At 41.6% G+C, this 18,101-nt stretch overlaps 1 protein-coding gene across 2 annotated transcripts in view; it reads right to left on the bottom strand.

Moving 5' to 3' along the window:
* Positions 1-3,689: 3,689 nt before the first annotated feature.
* Positions 3,690-18,101, bottom strand: part of NSRP1 (nuclear speckle splicing regulatory protein 1) — a 65,655-nt gene continuing 51,243 nt past the window's right edge. Inside the window, exons 3-7 of one of the 2 annotated variants that reach the window (XM_043964047.1) lie at positions 12,465-12,605; positions 10,504-10,632; positions 8,924-9,131; positions 7,254-7,362; positions 3,690-4,804 (exon numbers count right to left, since the gene is read on the bottom strand). In XM_043964047.1, the coding sequence (XP_043819982.1) occupies positions 3,814-4,804; positions 7,254-7,362; positions 8,924-9,131; positions 10,504-10,560 (1,365 nt within the window). In that variant the 5' untranslated portion in view covers positions 10,561-10,632; positions 12,465-12,605 and the 3' untranslated portion in view covers positions 3,690-3,813. The remainder of the gene's footprint in view (positions 4,805-7,253; positions 7,363-8,923; positions 9,132-10,503; positions 10,633-12,464; positions 12,606-18,101) is intronic. The other variant, XM_043964046.1, reaches the window with a different exon arrangement.

The raw sequence follows: 18,101 nt of genomic DNA, 5'->3' as shown, positions 1-18,101 counted from the left end.
GACAAATTTTCTCTCCTCCCCAACTCCTGCTTTCATACTGGGGGACTTCAACACACAGATTGATTCTCCTTCAAATACCCAAAGCATTCATTTCCTCAGCCTACTCACCTCCCATGAGCTATTCCTCCTTTCCATAAAAGCCACACACAAAGATTGGTCATGGGATCTTGCCATCCACCACATACTACCTCCATGTTCAAGAATTCCCAAATCCCCTTAATCCAACTATATTAGCTTTTTACCTTTCCCTCTGCCTACCCTTAACCTCACTTTCCATCCTCACCATAACCTCCAATCCTTTTACCCTCCAATTTTCTCCCAGGCCATCTTCCCTGCACTAGCACTCTCTCCTCTTCTTCCCATCTTGCTCCTTGGTGAATGAGTTTGACTCTACACTGTGCTCCTCTCTTGAACCCCTAGGCTCCTTATCATATCACTGATTACAACCAACCAAGCCTCAGCCCTGAGTCATTCCTTCCATTTGCTGCCTTGGCTCCTACACACATGCTGTTAAATGAAAGTGGAGAAAATCACTCAACCATTCTGACTGGGTCCACTACAAATTGATGTTACACAACTCAACTGAGCCCTCATTGCTGCTTGGCATCCTATTATACCTCCCTTACCAACTCACTCTCCATAGCAACTCTTCCAAGCCTTTTCATCTCTCCTTAAGCCACCCATGCTCCCTCTTCCACCTTCTCTGTTGAGAACCTTACCTCATATTTTACAGAAAAAAATCGTGTTAGAAGTATAATATTGGGGGCAGCTAGGTGGCGCAGTGGATAGAGCACTGGCCCTGGAGTCAGGAGGACCTGAGTTCAAATCCGGCTTCAGACACTTGACACTTGCTAGCTGTGTGACCCTGGGCAAGTCACTTAACCCCAATTGCCTCACTAAAAAAAAACAAAACAAAAAAAAAGAAGTATAATATTATTCTCTGTAAGCTCCCTTCCCCTCTCCCCCATTTCCTATCACTCAGGTGTTTTTTACTACTTTCTGCTCCTTCATCCCTGTCCCACACGATGAAGTGGCCTTGCTCCTTACCAAGCTACCCCCATCCTCTTTATTCAAGAGGTCCCATTCCATACTGTCTCCTCCATCAGATGGCCTCCTGGCAGCTCCTCTTTCACTTATTTTTGAATTCTCCTTGTCTTCTAGTCATTTTTGTACTGCCTCAAACATACCCAGGCCTTCCTTAATTCTGAAAAAAAGCCTCCTAAGTGATGCTTCCATTGCCATGTAGCTAAACTTCTCAAAAAAAAAAAAAATAGGCTGTTTCTCTCCGCCCACTCTCTCCTTAGCCCCTTAAAATCTGGCTTTTGACCATATTATTTTGTCAGAGTGCTCTCTCTGAATCTTTCCTGATCTCTCTATGGCTTTTGACACTGCTGATCACCCTCTCCTCCTTGATACTCATATACACACACACACACACACACACACTCTCTCTCTCTCTCCCCCCTCCCGGTTCGGTTCCTACCTGACCACTCCTCCTTTCTTTTGCTGGATCCTCCCCCAGATCATGCCCTCTAACCACAGGTGTCCCCAAGGGTCATGTCCTGGGCTCTCTTCTACCTTACCTCATTTGGTGAGCTCATCAGCTCCTATGGATTTAATGATCACCTCTATGCTGATTATTCTCAAATCTACCTTTTCTGCCTCAATCTCTCTGCTGACCTCCTGTCTCGTATCTCCAAATGCCTTTCTGACATCTGGAAGCAGATGTCCAGGAGACATTTTAAATTCAACATGTTCAAAATTGAACTCATTATCTTTCCCCCTTCCATTTCTCCATTGCTGAAGAGAGGAACATCATCCTCCCAGCCCCTCAGGCTTACAACCAAGGAGTCACTCTGGATTCCTTACTATCTTTCACCCTCTCACATCCAAGCTTTATTAAGGGATGTCAATTTCACCAATGCAGAATCTCTTGAATCTGCCTCCTTCTCTCCCTTAACACTGCCCTCATCTCCACGCAGGTCTTCATCACCTCACATCTGGACTACTGCAATAGTTTTTTGCTGGTGGATATGTCTACCATGTCTCTCTTCCAAGTGATTTTCCTAAAACACAGGTCTGATCCTACCACCCCCTCCCCCCTTATTCAATAAATTCCAGTGGCTCCCTATTGCCACTAGGATCAAATAAAAAATACTGTTTGGCATTCAAAGCCCTTCATAACCTGGTCTCCCACTACCTTTCCAGTCTTCTTAAACCTCACTCTCTGCCATGTTGTCTTCAATCCAGTGACCCTGGCCTGACCGTTCCATGAATAAGACTCTGCATTTCTCATCTCTGGGCATTCTTGCTGGCTGTTCCCCATGTTTGGAATGCTCTCCCCCTCTCATTGTGACTACTGATCTACCTCCCTTGGTTTCTTTAAGCCCCAACTAAAATCCCACCACCTACACAGTCTCCTCTAACCTCTCTTAATTCCAGTGTCTTCTCTGTTATTTATTTCCTATTTTCCCTGTATAGAACTTGCTGTGTTTGCATGTTGTCTCCAACATTAGATTGTGGGCTCCTTGAGAGGAGGGACTGTCTTTTGCTTCTTTTTTTATCCTCAGCACTCAGAACAATGCCTGGCACATAGTAGGAGTTTAATAAATGTTTACTGAATGAATGAAAGCATAACTGAAATGGCTCAAATCTGCTTCTACAAATGACTCTGATGAATCTTGCCAATATCACAGAGTTACCAACAATGACTTTCTCTCCCATCAAGAGGCAGCACAGTATAGCAGAAAGAGCTGGGGTTTAAGAGTCAGGACCTCAATGACCATGGGTGACCTTGGTCAAGTCATTGAACTTGGGCTAGCCTCAGTTTCCTCATCTGTGAGATGCGGGTCAGTGATATTTACATTACTGTGAATTATAATTTACATGGCATGTCAGTCAGTGTTTGAATCGTGTTTGTACATAGTAGGTCTTCTAATCCTAATAATGACCTTTCCATTTTACAAAAAAACTGAGGCTGAGAGGACCTGAGCACTCCACACACAGCTGCACGGCTGGCCAGCAGCAGAATGAGGTTAATATCCCCGAGAAAGCTAGAGCCTCAGCCATTTACCTACCCCACACCACATAGTCTTTCTTTAACAGAGTATCACTGTGCTTGAAGACTCAAGGTAGGCTCCAATGAATGACAGCAGCCAGTGAGCACAGGTCACAGCACCAGTGCAGCCTCGTCCTGTGATTTTGACAAGAGGTGTCTGCCAAGCTTGGCCCTCCCATGGTTCCTGCATGTGAAGTATTCAGAGTCTCCCTTCTTCACATTTTATCCCATTTAAGTCCACACGCGGACTGTTTGGAGATTGGGCTGTTTGTAAATAAAACAGCACCTATAAGAGAACTTACCTGCAACAGAGACAGCATTATTAAGCTGGTTCCTATTTGAAAGAGGATTTTCTTTCATTTCAGTCCCATCTCCAGTCCTTATCCACTATCCAACAGACACAAAAACAGCTGCTCTGGCAGATTGTGGGTCAGTAATGTGAGCTGGCCAGAGGTCCTGGTCAAGTGCCAGAAAGAAGACACCCACACTCTCCTAGTGCTTTGCATACAACCCACAATGGGCTGCCAAATACTGTGAACATTCAGCCAAATGCATAAGCTGGAGGAGTCCATTTTTTTACTTAAACTTAAATCAAGGACATTTTTATTTACATTAAATTACAGTATGCTGAAAACACATAAGCTGCTGTAACCTCCCCCCACCCAACAAATGTAAAAAAAAAAAAAATTATCTCCTCCCCCCCTCCAGCCAGTTCAGCCATTGCCTTTTTTTCCCCATACGTTGCTGGGTGACCCTCAGTCCTCTTCTTTCTCAATGTAGGTTTTGGCACCACATCGAGCCATCTGCCGGGCCAGGTACCGGTCTCTTGCTGACATCACAGTCTCTTCGTTGCTGCGCTTTGCAAACTTGCTCAGTGTCTCAGCTGGCTTCTCCTCTGCTCCCTCCTCTTGCTGGTGCTTTAAGCCCTGCGTTCTGTTGGGGCTGGAGGCCCTCTCTGCATCTCCTACCTTGCTAGAGCCCTCCTCCCCATGCAGCCTGTCCTGTGTCCCAGAACCTGAGCCTCCCCCATCCCTCTCCTGAGCCTTCTCTGCAGGTCTGATGCTCAGCTCCCTGTCTCTGCATTTCTCGTGCCTGTCTTTCTTTCCCTCAGCATGGCCTCTGCCTCCCTCTCTGGTCTCCCTCTCCGCCTCATCACGCTGGTCTTCACTATTTCTCTGCCTGGATCTTTCTCGGTCCCTGGAGGACTGCTTCTCCCAGTCCTCTTCCCGCCTCCGCTCTCGGTCATCAGTCCTCCTTTCTCTTCTCTCTTTTCCTCTCTCTCTGTCTTCCTGTTCATGCCTCTTCCGGATGTTGTCTTTACTGCTATGCTCCCTGAACCTGTGCCGATCTGTTTTGTCCTTCTGGCGACTACTGTCAGTGGGACGTCTGTCCTGCTTCCTGACCTGGCTTTCATAGCCACGGTCCTGATGCTGGTCACCTCTGTCTCTCATTGCTGTGTCGCTGTCTCCTGTCCTGGAGGTCTTGCTGTGGTTCTTGACATAGTGTCCTCTGTCCTCCCCTGAGGAGCTGGAGTGGCCATGGCTCCTGTCCCTCCTACAGCTAGAATGACTCTTGTCCTCCATTCTGTCATCTTCTTCACTGCTGCCCACATCAAGGTCGCTGTCTGCATCAGGGTTTTCCTCTTCTTTCACTCTGGTTTTGGGTATGTCTCTATCATCTGGGACTCTGCTGTCCGTATTTAGTTCATCGGAATAGCCCCGTGGCTTCTCCTCCTTTATCCTAGAGCTTTAGAAAAATGGATAATCATAAAATGAAGTCATACTGTTGACTGCAAAAGAAATGACGAGTTCATGCTCTCTCTCTCTCAGAACTACAGTCATTCCTCTGAAGAAGCCCTGCTACTCCCCGTCTCTACCAAGGTGAGGAAGAGGGGCCAAAGCCACTTCATGGGTTAACATCTACAAGACAGCAGCACCCCCTCTTCCAAGCTGTCAGTGCTTACTTATGAAGCTGAAGAAGGAGGAACGATCTTCTTCTAGGCATGAGCCACTCATTTTTGTGTGCCCGCTCCACTGAAATAAAAGGACTAATGTGGAAAAGGGGTTGGGTTCTGTGTATAATTTCATGAGCACAGACCTACATCAGATTGGGGGGAGGGGGGATTGTCAATAGGATCCTGTCTAAAAATGGGATGTCATATCAGTGTGGTAAGACTATTGGAATTTGGCTGTTTCGTTGGGAGGGGCCACACCCGGCCTGCCCTGAAGTGACATATGCTACTGATGTCAGAAGGAGAAAACCTCTTTCCATAGGCAATTTTTGAAGGACCTCCCCTTTTTGGGGGGGAAGATTAAATACTCACTGAGGGGAGTCGGGGTCTCTTCCAGAGCTTCCTTTTTTCCTGGTGGCATGAGCAGCAGGAGTAAATGCCCAGGTGGTGAGTTAACACAAAGCCCTGCTTTCTTTTCAATTAGCTGAACTGGAAGCGAGTTGGGGATTGTGTAGATTTAGGTCAGAGCTAGGAGGATTATCCCTATTTCTTTTTCCCTATTCCCTTATCTTTGATTTTTATTAATTTCACCTTTGCTGTTTATTTTATTCCCAGTTAATAAAATCGGATCTGTTTGTGGAAAAGAGGCTGTGAGGCTCCTTTCTTATTAGCCTGGGAGAAATATCTAAAAAGGCAGTTCGGAGGGGAGAGAGCTTTGGAACTAAAGGTCCCTCATTATTTCTGGGGCCCCAATATTAGGGTGAGTCACTCAATTAACTCTCCAGATATTAAATTTGGCCCTTACATCAGCAGCAACAAAATTACACGAGAATAAGATTTTTACAACAGCGGAGAGGTAAGATCCCATACCCAGTCATGACACTGCCCTTGCTGAGTTCATCCTCCTTGTGGGGAGAGCAACACCAGCTTCCTGACATAGCGCTCAGGACTTACTAGAACAGAGCAGGAAATGGGCGCTGCAACCACACACTGATAGGAAAATTGAACTGCGCTAAAATAACATACATGTTGTACATGTTCACTGCTGATAAGTGAGGTGCATTTATTTCCATTACCCACAAGTTCATTTTTACTAATCACAATGATCCAGTAACAGCTTGTGGTTCTCCAGGAATTACTGGCAGAGCAGCCGGGGCAAAGGCACGTGCCGGTAGGTTAGAACACAACAAAGTCAGAGTGTGCTACAAACCCCATTCAGGACCTGACTTTCCAAATATACTTTCTTAAACTCCAAACTTCTCCTGAACCAGAGAGTGGCTCTGGGGGAAAAGACCAATGCAAAATAAAATCTGGTTCCCTGCCTGTGTCCAGACTCTGGTCTCCTGAACAGTACTGCTCATCAGGAGAAGCTGGTTTAAAGATAGCTTCATGACAAACTCTCCCCTTCATCTGCATCTAAATGATTAGGAGCATGATCATTTACTGCTCTTCCATACCTGTCCAGCCAGGTTTATTACTGTACTAAAGTCCTGCACTCTTAATCACCACCGGACACACACAGGCCACTTCTTTACCTAGGACTAACAGCACCAAGATGAAACCTGCCTCTTCATATTAAAAATGAACAGATAACAGTTGTTTGGGTGGCTTTCAGAGGGGAGTAGTTGCGGAGAGGCAGCATGACTAAGTGGATAGAAGGGTGAAATCTCTGAGGGCTCTGGTTTCTTCGAGAGTAAAGTAGAAATGAGAATAATAACAATCCTCATTATCTCCACAATGGAGTCTTAGAAGACAACACTCTACAGCCTTCAAGTGCTACAGAGATGTGTAATTATGATTCTTCATCTCACTTCCGCTGAAGGCTCCTGGGCTCCTCCTCACTGCTCTCTACGCAAAGCCCAAAGATACTCAGAAGCTCGGTCACAAAAATGAAATTCTCATTGCATGCCTGCTTTCATTTGGAGTAATGCCAAACCTTTGGCACTGGCAATGAGGTGATGCCAATGATCGGCCTGTTCGGTGTCACAGCTGTCAAGTGAGGATGACCCTGCACAAGCCTTCTGGAACTAAATTAAGGGGCCCCCTCTGAGTTTCAAAGTGAAGAGAATGGTGCAGATGGCCCGGCCTGGCTTATGACAGAGCACATAAGCTATGAGCCAGGTGAGGGCCCTCCCAGCTCGAACATTGACGTGAACCTCCTTTGTCCCTCCAAGGAGCCCCATGAAGGGGCCATTAAAAACCCTCCATGGCGTCTCCTCAGAAACTGCTGGAGTCGCTGCCTACCTGGCTTCCCGAAGGCTGCACTGAGGTGCTTCCTCTTCTCCAACTGCTTGATTTAAAAGGTGCCTATAAAATCCACTGAGATCTTTCTGCTTGGTCACATCCAGACGAGCTAGGCAGAACCAAAAACAACGCGATCAGTGGCACAACAACTGACTCGTAGCAAGAACTCCAGGGTCTATAAAGCAGTTTCTTATAAGAACCCCCTGGGATAGGCCGGGCAGGGATTAGCCTCCCTCTTTTATTGAGGAGGAAATTGAGACTCCAAAAACTCAGGTGACTTTCCTGATAATGTCAAACAGGCAGTAAATGGCCAAGTGGGGATTCAGAGCTAGGTCTTTATGTCCCATGTACAGATTCAGAAAAGAGAGGGAGGATGGGGCAGTAGAAAGGATGTTGGGCTTGCATGTTACATGTGCCCCGTAGCTGAGAGACCCAGGCTTAGTTTTTTCAACTCTAAGATAGGGATGATAAGAATACTTGTACCTTCTTTCAAAGGGTTGTGAGAAAAGCACATTCTAGGGATAAAATATAATGACTTATATCAAGGGGCAGCTAGGTGGTGCAGTGGATAGAGCACTAGCCCTGGAATCAGGAGGACCTGAGTTCAAATTTGGTCTCAGACACTTAATGCTTACTAGATGTGTGACTCTGGGCAAGTCACTTAACCCTCATTGCCCTGCCAAAAAAAGAAAAAAAGACATATCACAATGTCTATTAAATCCATTGAGCACTATTGTTTGTGAAGCCTGGCTTCCGTTAGAGAGGAAAAGACAGGAAGAGACACAAGCAACATGTAGCTGAATTCTTGTAGACTCCACTGGTTTATTCAACAAAGTGTGTAGTTTGCTAGATGAATGTAATGGAACTTTACTGGGTCATAAGAAACAAGGAACAGATAGACATGGAAAACTTATATGAAATGACACGGAGGAAGCAAGCAGAACCACATGAACAATGTACTCAAGGACCACCACAATGTGAGGAGATACAACTTGGAAAGACCTCAGAACTCTGACCAGAGTAGGGGCCAATCCTGACTTTGAAAGACTAATGATGACATGCACCTTCCACCTCTTGGCACCAGATATGGCTGTTAGTTGACTGGTTTGGCTTGACAATACATATCAGCTTCTACTTAGGGGAAGAGAGGAGGTGGGTTGGGGAAGAGTGGTAAAGGCATAAAGAGTACCAATAAAGGGGCAGCTAGGTGGCACAGTGGATAGAGCACCGGCCCTGGAGTCAGGAGTACCTGAGTTCAAATCCGGCCTCAGACACTTAACACTTACTAGCTGTGTGACCCTGGGCAAGTCACTTAACCCCAATTGCCTCACTAAAAAAATAAAAAAAATAAAAAAGAGTACCAATAAAACTTGTGAAAGGTGCACAGGGGAAAGGGAAGGGGACACAAACTGAACTATCGATTACGACCTTGTTAAGTTTGTGTGGGGGGGGTGTATAATTCTAAAAAACTGCATGAGGGAAATTTATAGCTCCTTATGCAGCCCACTTCCCGGCTCTTCATGTTTAGAAGTATTCTCAGCTTTTGAATTAATGATAAAAAGAAAGTTTTTAAGAGGCATGCTACATGTTACTCTAAGGAGCACGGTGCACACTGGACGACGATTCTGTTCAGTGCTCGTTCACACCTGGGCCCAGGCCCCAACACTCACCCTCCAAAGCAGCGGCTCTCCTCTCTCGCTCAGCCTCCTCGGCTCTCTCCTGGAGCTTCTTCTTGTAAGCAGATGTGACAAATGCCTCTTTATCATCAAATTCTCCCTTTTCCATTTCTCGTTCTCTCTGAATTTTCTTTTCCATTCTTTTCTCTTGCTCCTTTTTTCTTATCTCAACTGCTTTTAGTAGGCTGTGAATGTACTTGGGCTATAAGAAAAACATACCATGGACTGCTTATAAGAGTGCCAAAGATTCTTCTCATTAATAGCTAATTATGATGATAATAACAGTTAATACATTTATATCATGCCTACTATATGTCAGGTACTGGGCTAAGGGATTTACAATCATTATCTCATTAAATCCTCACAACCACCCAGGTGCAATTATTATAATCTCATTTTACAAATGAGGGAACTGAGGCAAATGGAAGTTAAATGACTTGCCCAGGGTCACACAGCTAGGAAGTATGTGAGGCTGGATGCAAACTCAAGCCAGGAGGAAATAGAAATGATTAGTGCAAAGAGATAGGAGAGGGAACTTTAAAATGGCCCATTAAGGTTGAAACTAGGACTGTACTTCATGAAAAGCTGGAAGGAGATGATAGACTACTGGTATTCCTTCTGCTCTAAGAACAAAATGCATTTCATGTGTGTCATCATCTCTTTTGATTATTCTTCTCTTTTTTTTGGGGGGGGGGCAGGAAAATGGGGTTAAGTGACTTGCCCAAGGTCACATAGCTAGTAAGTGTCAAGTGTCTGAAGTCGGATTTGAACTCAGGTCCTCCTGAATCCAGGGCTGGTGCTTTATCCACTGTTCTTCTCTTACCAAATATGCCATGAAATATAAAATCTATAAGCCAATGCTCTTATTTAGTTTAGCACATTTAGTGGAGACATTTTTAATAACATCTCTCTATACCTCTTCCCTGGTGGGCACAAAAAGTATAGGAAAATATAGCTACAAAAAGAAATTCACACTTTTATGTAGGTTCTTTAAAAAATCCAAATGTTTTTACAGAAAATCAAACAGAGAGTATATCTAAAATAAATTTTAAAACTCTAATTCTTTCTCTCCATTTTCAATTTAGCGTTATGGGATCTAGTGTCTATGAGGGCTGCAGACAAAGCCTTCTGTTTCCTATGATGCAAATAGTCAAGCTCTAGAAATTATGAAGAGAATCAAAGCACATCTTCTACCTAGATTGTCTGGGGGTGGGGTGATTATTTGCAAGCTGTTATAGCAAGTATTAATATTTTCACAATAAATTATTAGAAATAATGCGTAGTTATTCTTCAAATCCCTAGCATGCTATATGGCTACTTGAGCACCAAAAATACCTAGAGTATCTAGATTTAGAGGGCTTTAAGAACATTTAAAATTATAAGTTTAAAATTTTATTTTATTTTATTCTTAGCAAATAAGCTTCTGATAGAAACACATATAGCTTAAGTAATTCTGGATATGACTGCAAAGATCATGTCAACCAAAGCATATATAGAGAAATGCCTTGAACCTAGAAGAAATATTAAGCATTCCGAAGTAGGCCATAGAGAAATCTACATTTTCAAACACAAACCTTTCTGTCTTTCACGGAAACTAATTTAGGATTATTTTCCTCCTTCTTCTTCTGCATTTCATCATAAATACTGTCATATTCATACACGGTGGCATCTTCTGCTAGTGCCTTCTGGATTTCAAGTTTGGTCTGTTAATAAAAAGAAACAAAAAAGTAAACAAACAAAAAAATCGCTTCCATGGCAAACATCCATTTTCTCTTAGACATTCTACCAGCCCAAGAATTCATTACCTCATAGCTAGCCTTCTTTACTGGTCATGGGTGTCTTCACCCTAACATGTGGAGAGTATCTTCACATTGCTAAGGTCACAGATCCCTAGAAAGACTGAACTGGTCTCACAGGACCAATCAAAGATCAAAGATTTAGGGCCAGAGGGGACTGTGGGGCTCCTCTTGTCCAGTCTCACCTTCTAGAGGAGAAGGTTCTCAGACACAAAGAGGCTGAATAACTTGCCCAGGATCACACAGACACTAAATGTCAGAGCTCAAACTTGAACATTCTCCATTACACTCCTCCATGTGCACTATCACTGGATAGTGTTGATTTTACTATGAAAGGCACCTTAGAAACAGCAAAAGAGTAGTTAGTTCAATCCTTTCATTTTACAGACCTCCAAAACAAATCAAAATATACTCAGATACTTGGTAGCTTCAATGAAAATGTGGGAAAAGGTCAGTAAATACATGGGAAAGTCTGACTCAGGAAAAGGAAATGATAGAAGCCAAAGACTTGTAGAATAATACAAAAACTTCATGTATCTATATCAAGAATACTTTCAAAAAGAAAAAAGAAGGGATCAGTAGGTTCTACCAAACAACTTCAGAAAGAATGAAATTGTCCATATTTTAAAAGCCAAGAAAAGAGATGAGTTATCTTTGAGTCAGTTGTCTGTGCAGTCAGTCCATAGACTCATCAGAGATAAAATCAGAATGCATAATAAACAAGGACTAGTAATAAGAAAAATATATAACATACAATGGAGAAGATTTAACCCTTCATTAGTCAAACGAGCTACTGAACATTTAAAATGGGAAGAGAAGACAAAAATGATATTGATACCAACTGTAATAATTTTATCCAGAAGCTAAGCTACTAGAAATTAACTGCTACAAGGAGAACAAAAGAACCTAAAAAGTACCTTACCAAATATTTGACTTACTGGCTAAAAAGTGAGATACCTGTTTAAGGCAATACCAGGTTAGAAAATAAACTCACCTACAAAATCTTACAAAGAAGGATGGCCAGTTATGAATAGTATCATCTCATAAAACAGAGAAAAGCAGAGGAGGGTAATACCAATCTAAAGAAAGACTGGCAAGATAATCAACTAAGCAAAGTCATTTCCAGGGCATTCAAAGATAAGAAAGGAAAAAGGTCTACCAAACAAAAAGTGGAAAAGATTTGCAAAAATTATCACAACAAACTGTTTTCTTCATCAAGGATAGTAGAATCAACACACTTAAAATTATGGGGGGAAAAATCAGATCTTACTGATTCCAACAACTATTGAGCTATATGCTTATTACCTAGAGGTCCCTCATTATCTCCGGGACCCCAATATTTAGGGAAGCCACCCAATTAACTCTTCATATATTAAATTTGGCCCCCACACTGCCATGTATACACAATCTTTATATGGGTCATCTGTATATAAACTAAGGGTATTCTAAACGAGAGTATTACTAGGAAACAAGCAGGCTTTCACAAATAACATCCAACAATGGAACATATATTTATCAGCTCATAATGACTAAATAAACAGAATTTAAGATCTCACTGTGCTTGTTATTTATTAGGGGGAAAAAAAGAATTCCACTTGGTGTCTCTTACAGCAAGATGTCTCCCATCTGTATAGCAAGATCATCTAAAATTTCTTGGAAAATAGAACAAAAATAAATTTGTTCAATGACCCTCTATAATAAATATCAGGCAAGCATAAAATAGGGATAGGTATGCTCACCAGAAATATTTGCCACAGGGATAGAGTAGATACAGGGCAGAAACTGGGTTGAAGAGGGATTCCTTGTGAGTCCTCCAGATGATCATCTTTGTAGAAGACATTATCTTGATTTCATCAAGCCCCAAGACATTGCAAAGCCTCCTGGAAGAGATCTATAATCATCATTCAAAGGAATTTGGCCTGACCATTCACACAGGAAAGAGCAAATGGATGAAGAATGTATATTGTCCAGATTTTAACATGCATCTGAATATAGAGCTCGGCCAACGTATGTATATTTGGGACAGACATTATAGATGGACAATGAGTTGTGACTAGAGTTGAAAAGGAGGGTGGGCTAAGTTGCTTTGAGAAAATGACAATTTTGACCCTAATAAGTGCAAGGGCCCATGTTTAAAAAAAAAAAATTACAGGTTTTGCTACATGGCAGCAAACCTGCAATAGCACTGTCTCTGAAGAACTAAAGATGAACATCATACAAAGGGCTATGGAAAGTATAGGAGCAGTCGACAACATAACCAATGAGGAACGCTAAAGAACAGGAGTAAAGGATGCCATCAAAGACTACATGACAGAAAGAGAAGATGGGCTGGTCGTACGATGGAGAGGGATGACAGGTAGATGGCTAGTGAGCTCCCAAGGTAGCCCTTTGGTATTAGGAAGAAGGCCTCTGTTATGTTGAGGTAGACCTCGTATAGGGAACTTTTACTCTAGAGTTTCCTTCTACATTCAACTTTTCACTGAATACAGTTCTAATTCCAATTTAAATGGGCATTTAATCACTTGCTTAGGATCATCGATACACAGCTAGAAGGGACCTAGAGGTCAAGTCCAGTCCCCTCATTTTACGGTGCTTCTCCTATCTAGTCAGACTGAATTTTTATTTTTCCCAGCTCATGAATAAAAGTACTAAAGGACGTTAGAGAAATGAGAAATACCTTTGATAATTCTTTAAGTAAGGGATCAGAATCCCTTAGTATGGGCAGGCATGAATGGGTTGCAAAGCATGGATTCATTTGAATATGAGCAAATCAATTTAAATGTTAAACCAAAAAAGAAAATTAAATACATTTATTTTTATGATTTCCTAAACTCATGTATGTGTGTGTGTATATATATATATATATATATATATATAGTGAGAAAATAAGTATTGATAATGGATTTCTTGGGGGGGGGGCCCAGAGATCAGTTTCTCAGGGTTTTCTGCTCCCCACTCCAAAAAAGTCCAATTCTTGAGGAACTTCAGCAAACCTTGATCTGGGACAAATCCAAGGGGACTAGGTAATGGACGTTGCCTTGAATGGGTCTTTCCCTGATATCATCTGCTGAGTTCATTTTAATGTGTACCACCATCAAATCATGTCAAACAATGGAACTGACTGATGCTAACTAATTAGCTTTGATCCCACCTCTATCAAAAGAGGATAAAACCCTTGGCCATGCCAGGAGCACTCTCTCTTGGCTTGGCAAGCGCTTGGCTCTCTGGCTTGTAGGTCTTCTGAGCTCTTTTAGGTCTCCTTGAGACCACATGCTGGGTCTGCTGGGACTTTTCTCTTGCTTGAGTTAACTGTCAAGCTGAAGCTCTCTCCCTGCTTTCTCTACTATGAGGCCTGAGACCATGAGAAGTTAGGGAGACTCATGGTCAATCCTTTACTGGTATATAATATTAGTATTAATAAAATAATAATATGCTCATTGCTAAAACTGACAGCTCTAGCAATTAATTATTTTTTTAAGTGAGGCAATTGGGGTTAAATGACTTGCCCAGGGTCACACAGCTAGTAAGTGTTAAGTGTCCGAGGCTGGATTTGAACTCAGGTACTCCTGACTCCAGGGCCGGTGCTCTATCCACTGTGCCACCTAGCTGCCCCTACTAGCAATTAATTTTAAAAAGTTTTAGTTAATTAAAAAACCCCAATATTTTAAAATAAAATCATGTCTTTTACAAGAGGTAGCAAAGAGGCAAGCATCTTGGTTTTGGAGTTAAAGAAGGAGAATTTAAATCCTGGCTCTGCCACTTACTACCTGTATGTCCATGGGTAAGCCATTCCCCATCTTTGGAGAACAAGACAGCATAGAGAATAGAGTACCAAATTTGGAGCCAGGAAGACCCAGGATCCAAATCTCAGGCACTTACTTGGCTATGTGACTCTGGGCAAATTACTTAGCCTCTGTAAGTCTCAGTTCCTCTTGTATAAAACAGGGCTGTTGTGAAGATCAAGTGAGATAGTGTATGTAAAGTGCTTTGCGAATCTCAAAGGTACTATAATACTTATAAGGCAAGGGAGCATAATAATATATGGGATCGCTATGATTACTGTGGGCTCTAGGCCCCAGGTTTTCTATCTCTAATGATTATGGTCATCCCAGCTCTAAATCTATGATACTATGAGAAGTGTCAGAAGGGAGAAGCACACCTCAGAGCAAGTAAAGTAATTAATTAGGATTGAAATTGTGTACAATTTCATCTTTTATGAACTTACAAAGAGCACTCATCTACTTGTAAATTTAAAACTGGGCACCTGCATTAAATAACTAAAAAGAAATTCAGCAAAGTCTAATGTGAAAACAGCTCTGGCTTTATTACAAACCAGTAATTCAAGACTTTATAATCTTTTTGATAAATCAGACTGACTTAATGTGCCATTTTTAGTAAGGACAGTGACATATGCAGACCTGTGCTATGTGTGACAAGGCACTTTCTAACAGGATTCTAACGTGACTTGTTATCTTGGGACAATTTATAATTTAGTAAGTACACTGTGGCTGAAAGCAAATTTCAGCACTTTAAGGACCTCTGTGTCTTTGCTTAAGCTATTTCTCCTGCCTTGAGTATTCTTCCTCTTCCTCTTCTCTGTCTAAATTCTATTGATCTTTCAAGGCCCAGACTTGGGCTCCATCTCTTCTTCAAGGGGCTCTCAAGTCTACGCCAATCTACAATGATCTCTCTCCTTTTATCTCTGAAGGTTTTTGGCTCTTAGATACACTATCACATATCTATCATGTGATTAGCTTCTTCTATTTAATGTATGTTAAGCTAACTCCCTACTGAAAGTGAAATGCACACAAAGATCGTCTCATCAATTACTATCTCCCCCCACCAACAATGCAGACTGCCAGCTCTCCCTGTGTCTTGTGCATATTCTTCTACAAGTATGCCTGGGAAAGGAGGGAAGAAGGGAGGGGCATCTATCCAACATGCTGGGGGCCTTCCTTGCCTTTTCTCAACATCACAAGTGTACCAATGGAACATGTGCTTTTGCCACATGGCCAGCCCATCTTCTTTTTTCACTCCTATGTTCCCCAATGATATCTTTTATTCCAATTCTTTGAAACTTCTCATTTGTTTCATGGGTGCAGCCTACTCACACTTGGCATTTACTTAATCCACTGTCATCTGTGTAGTATTCATTTGTAGTTTACTGGAGGTTCTGGTGTGCCATGACTCCTAGTCATACAACCCTGGTGTAAAACTCAGGCATTTAAGATAGGCCTTTGTTTCCAGGAGAAATCTGGGGTCGATAAAGGATCTTTGTAATTCCTGAAAGCAATCCAGGCAACTGACCTTCTGTTCATTTCTGGGCCCAATCTCCCATCCTTGCGTGGTTCCCTAGCCAATCTACTGGTGGACAAAATCCACAGGCTATCTATTTAACTGCAGGTCATAATCTTGAAAATGGACATTCTTCATTTGTTTTTTCCAGTGTGCATGGTCAGGCCAAATTCTTTTGAGCAGTTACAGATTTCTTGCAATGCAATGGTCTGACGTTTGATGCCATCCATAAATAGGAGTACATGTAGGATCTTACCATCTATAGGAAATCCCTTTTTTCTAAATTAAATTTTAAAATATGGATTTAACCCAAACTTTCTAATAACACAAGAGAAAGAGAAGAATACATAAAACTGGTATGTAGAGTTTTAAAAAAACCCTGTATATTAAATTGAACATGATATTGTCACATATTCATGGTAATGTAAAATTTAATATATACTTCTAAAACCCCAAGTTGTGTGGAATAGATTCGTAGTTTCATATAAAACCCCCGTTTTATTTTATTTATACATAGAAACATCTATGCTTGTTAGGTTCATAAAATGGTTTTTTTTTTTGAAGTTTAATAGGATAGAAACAAAACTGTCCTGTTTGGGTCCCCCTCTGAACTCTTCTAAGTATTTTTAAAATGTCTCGTTAACGCTCTTTTATTTCTCTTAAAAAAAAACACAAAAAACCCATCATGATCTTCTACCACAACCCCATGCTACAAACAGAACCTTCTCCCTTGTAGCAAATAAGTTTAGTTAAGCAAAACAAATTCATATATCATCTTTGTCCGTGTCATTGTGTATACCCAGTCCATTACTTGTTGGTTAAGAGGTCAAAACTGCTCAATACATTGACCAGTGTTTTCAGTCTTTCAGAACTGTTTTCCATTTTATTATTGTAGGGATTGTGTTCTCACTTCTCTGTATCAGTGGATACCAGTCCTCTCAGGACCCTCTCCTTCATTCATTTATTCACCTTTTCTTTGTATACTTGGATGAATAAAGCTGGTTTTCCCACTTATATCCTCTTAAGTGCTATCTCTATCTCCTCTATAAGGAATGTACTGTTGGGAGTCCAAGGGCAGTGGATGGTAGTTTTACTCTTCTTGATGGAAGATAAAAAAATCCATCGTAAAAATCTTGACAGTTTTCCTATTTTTTGTTTGTTATTTTCTTTCCATTTTCATTCTTAAAAGCTCTCAGGGGGCAGCTAGGTGGCGCAGTGGATCGAGCACTGGCCCTGGATTCAGGAGGACCTGAGTTCAAATTCAGCCTCAGACACTTAACACTTACTAGCTGTGTGACCCTGGGCAAGTCACTTAACCCCAATTGCCTCACACACAAAAAAACAACTAAAAGCTCTCAGGATGAATTTGCTGAACTGCTTTTCTCAACGGGTTTTTACCTACCACTGCTTCTCTGTTTTGAGGTGATGCTGTTCATAATCTTTGGTAATCCTTTTCTGTAAGATTTTTATTGTCTGGGGCTGCCATCTCTCTCTGCTTAGCATATAAGTCAATTGTTTGCTGATTAAGGTCCTTTTTAGGTTTTCTGGGTATCCCTTTTATGGCACTTGATGTTAAACTTCTATATGAAATTACAGTCTGTGCCTATGTCCTCTTCTCTGTCCATCACCCACTTGTCATCATTAATAACTTATTTGAATAGGTCAGGATTGAGTTATCTCAAGTTCAAACCAGACCTTATTTTCTCATTTTTCATCTTTATTTTAGCTTTGTGTTAATTTTGATCTTTAACAAATCAGTGGTCTGACTGTTTGTATCACTGATTAAGGAATGACATCAGTAACAAATCACTTCCTATATGTTAAAATATAACAAATTTCATCTGTTGTGATTTAATTTGGTGTTTATAACACCAGTGTCTACCATTTCTTTTCCTGAACAAAGAATTCATGATATAAATGTGTATACACACACACGGCTTCTTTGTAGTCTCTAAGTCTTTGACCTTTCTCACTCCTTTTCCCTGATTTATTTTTTACATTATATTTCTTGCTATCCTTACCTATTCTGATGCTTCACTTGTGGCGTGGAGATAAACCAGGGTCTCAAAGGTTATACCCAC

Source organism: Dromiciops gliroides, chromosome 4 (assembly GCF_019393635.1).
Source record: "Dromiciops gliroides isolate mDroGli1 chromosome 4, mDroGli1.pri, whole genome shotgun sequence".
Classification (NCBI taxonomy): Eukaryota; Metazoa; Chordata; class Mammalia; order Microbiotheria; family Microbiotheriidae; genus Dromiciops; species Dromiciops gliroides.
Note: the sequence above shows the minus strand (reverse complement) of the source record. Positions and strands in the feature narration are given on the sequence as shown.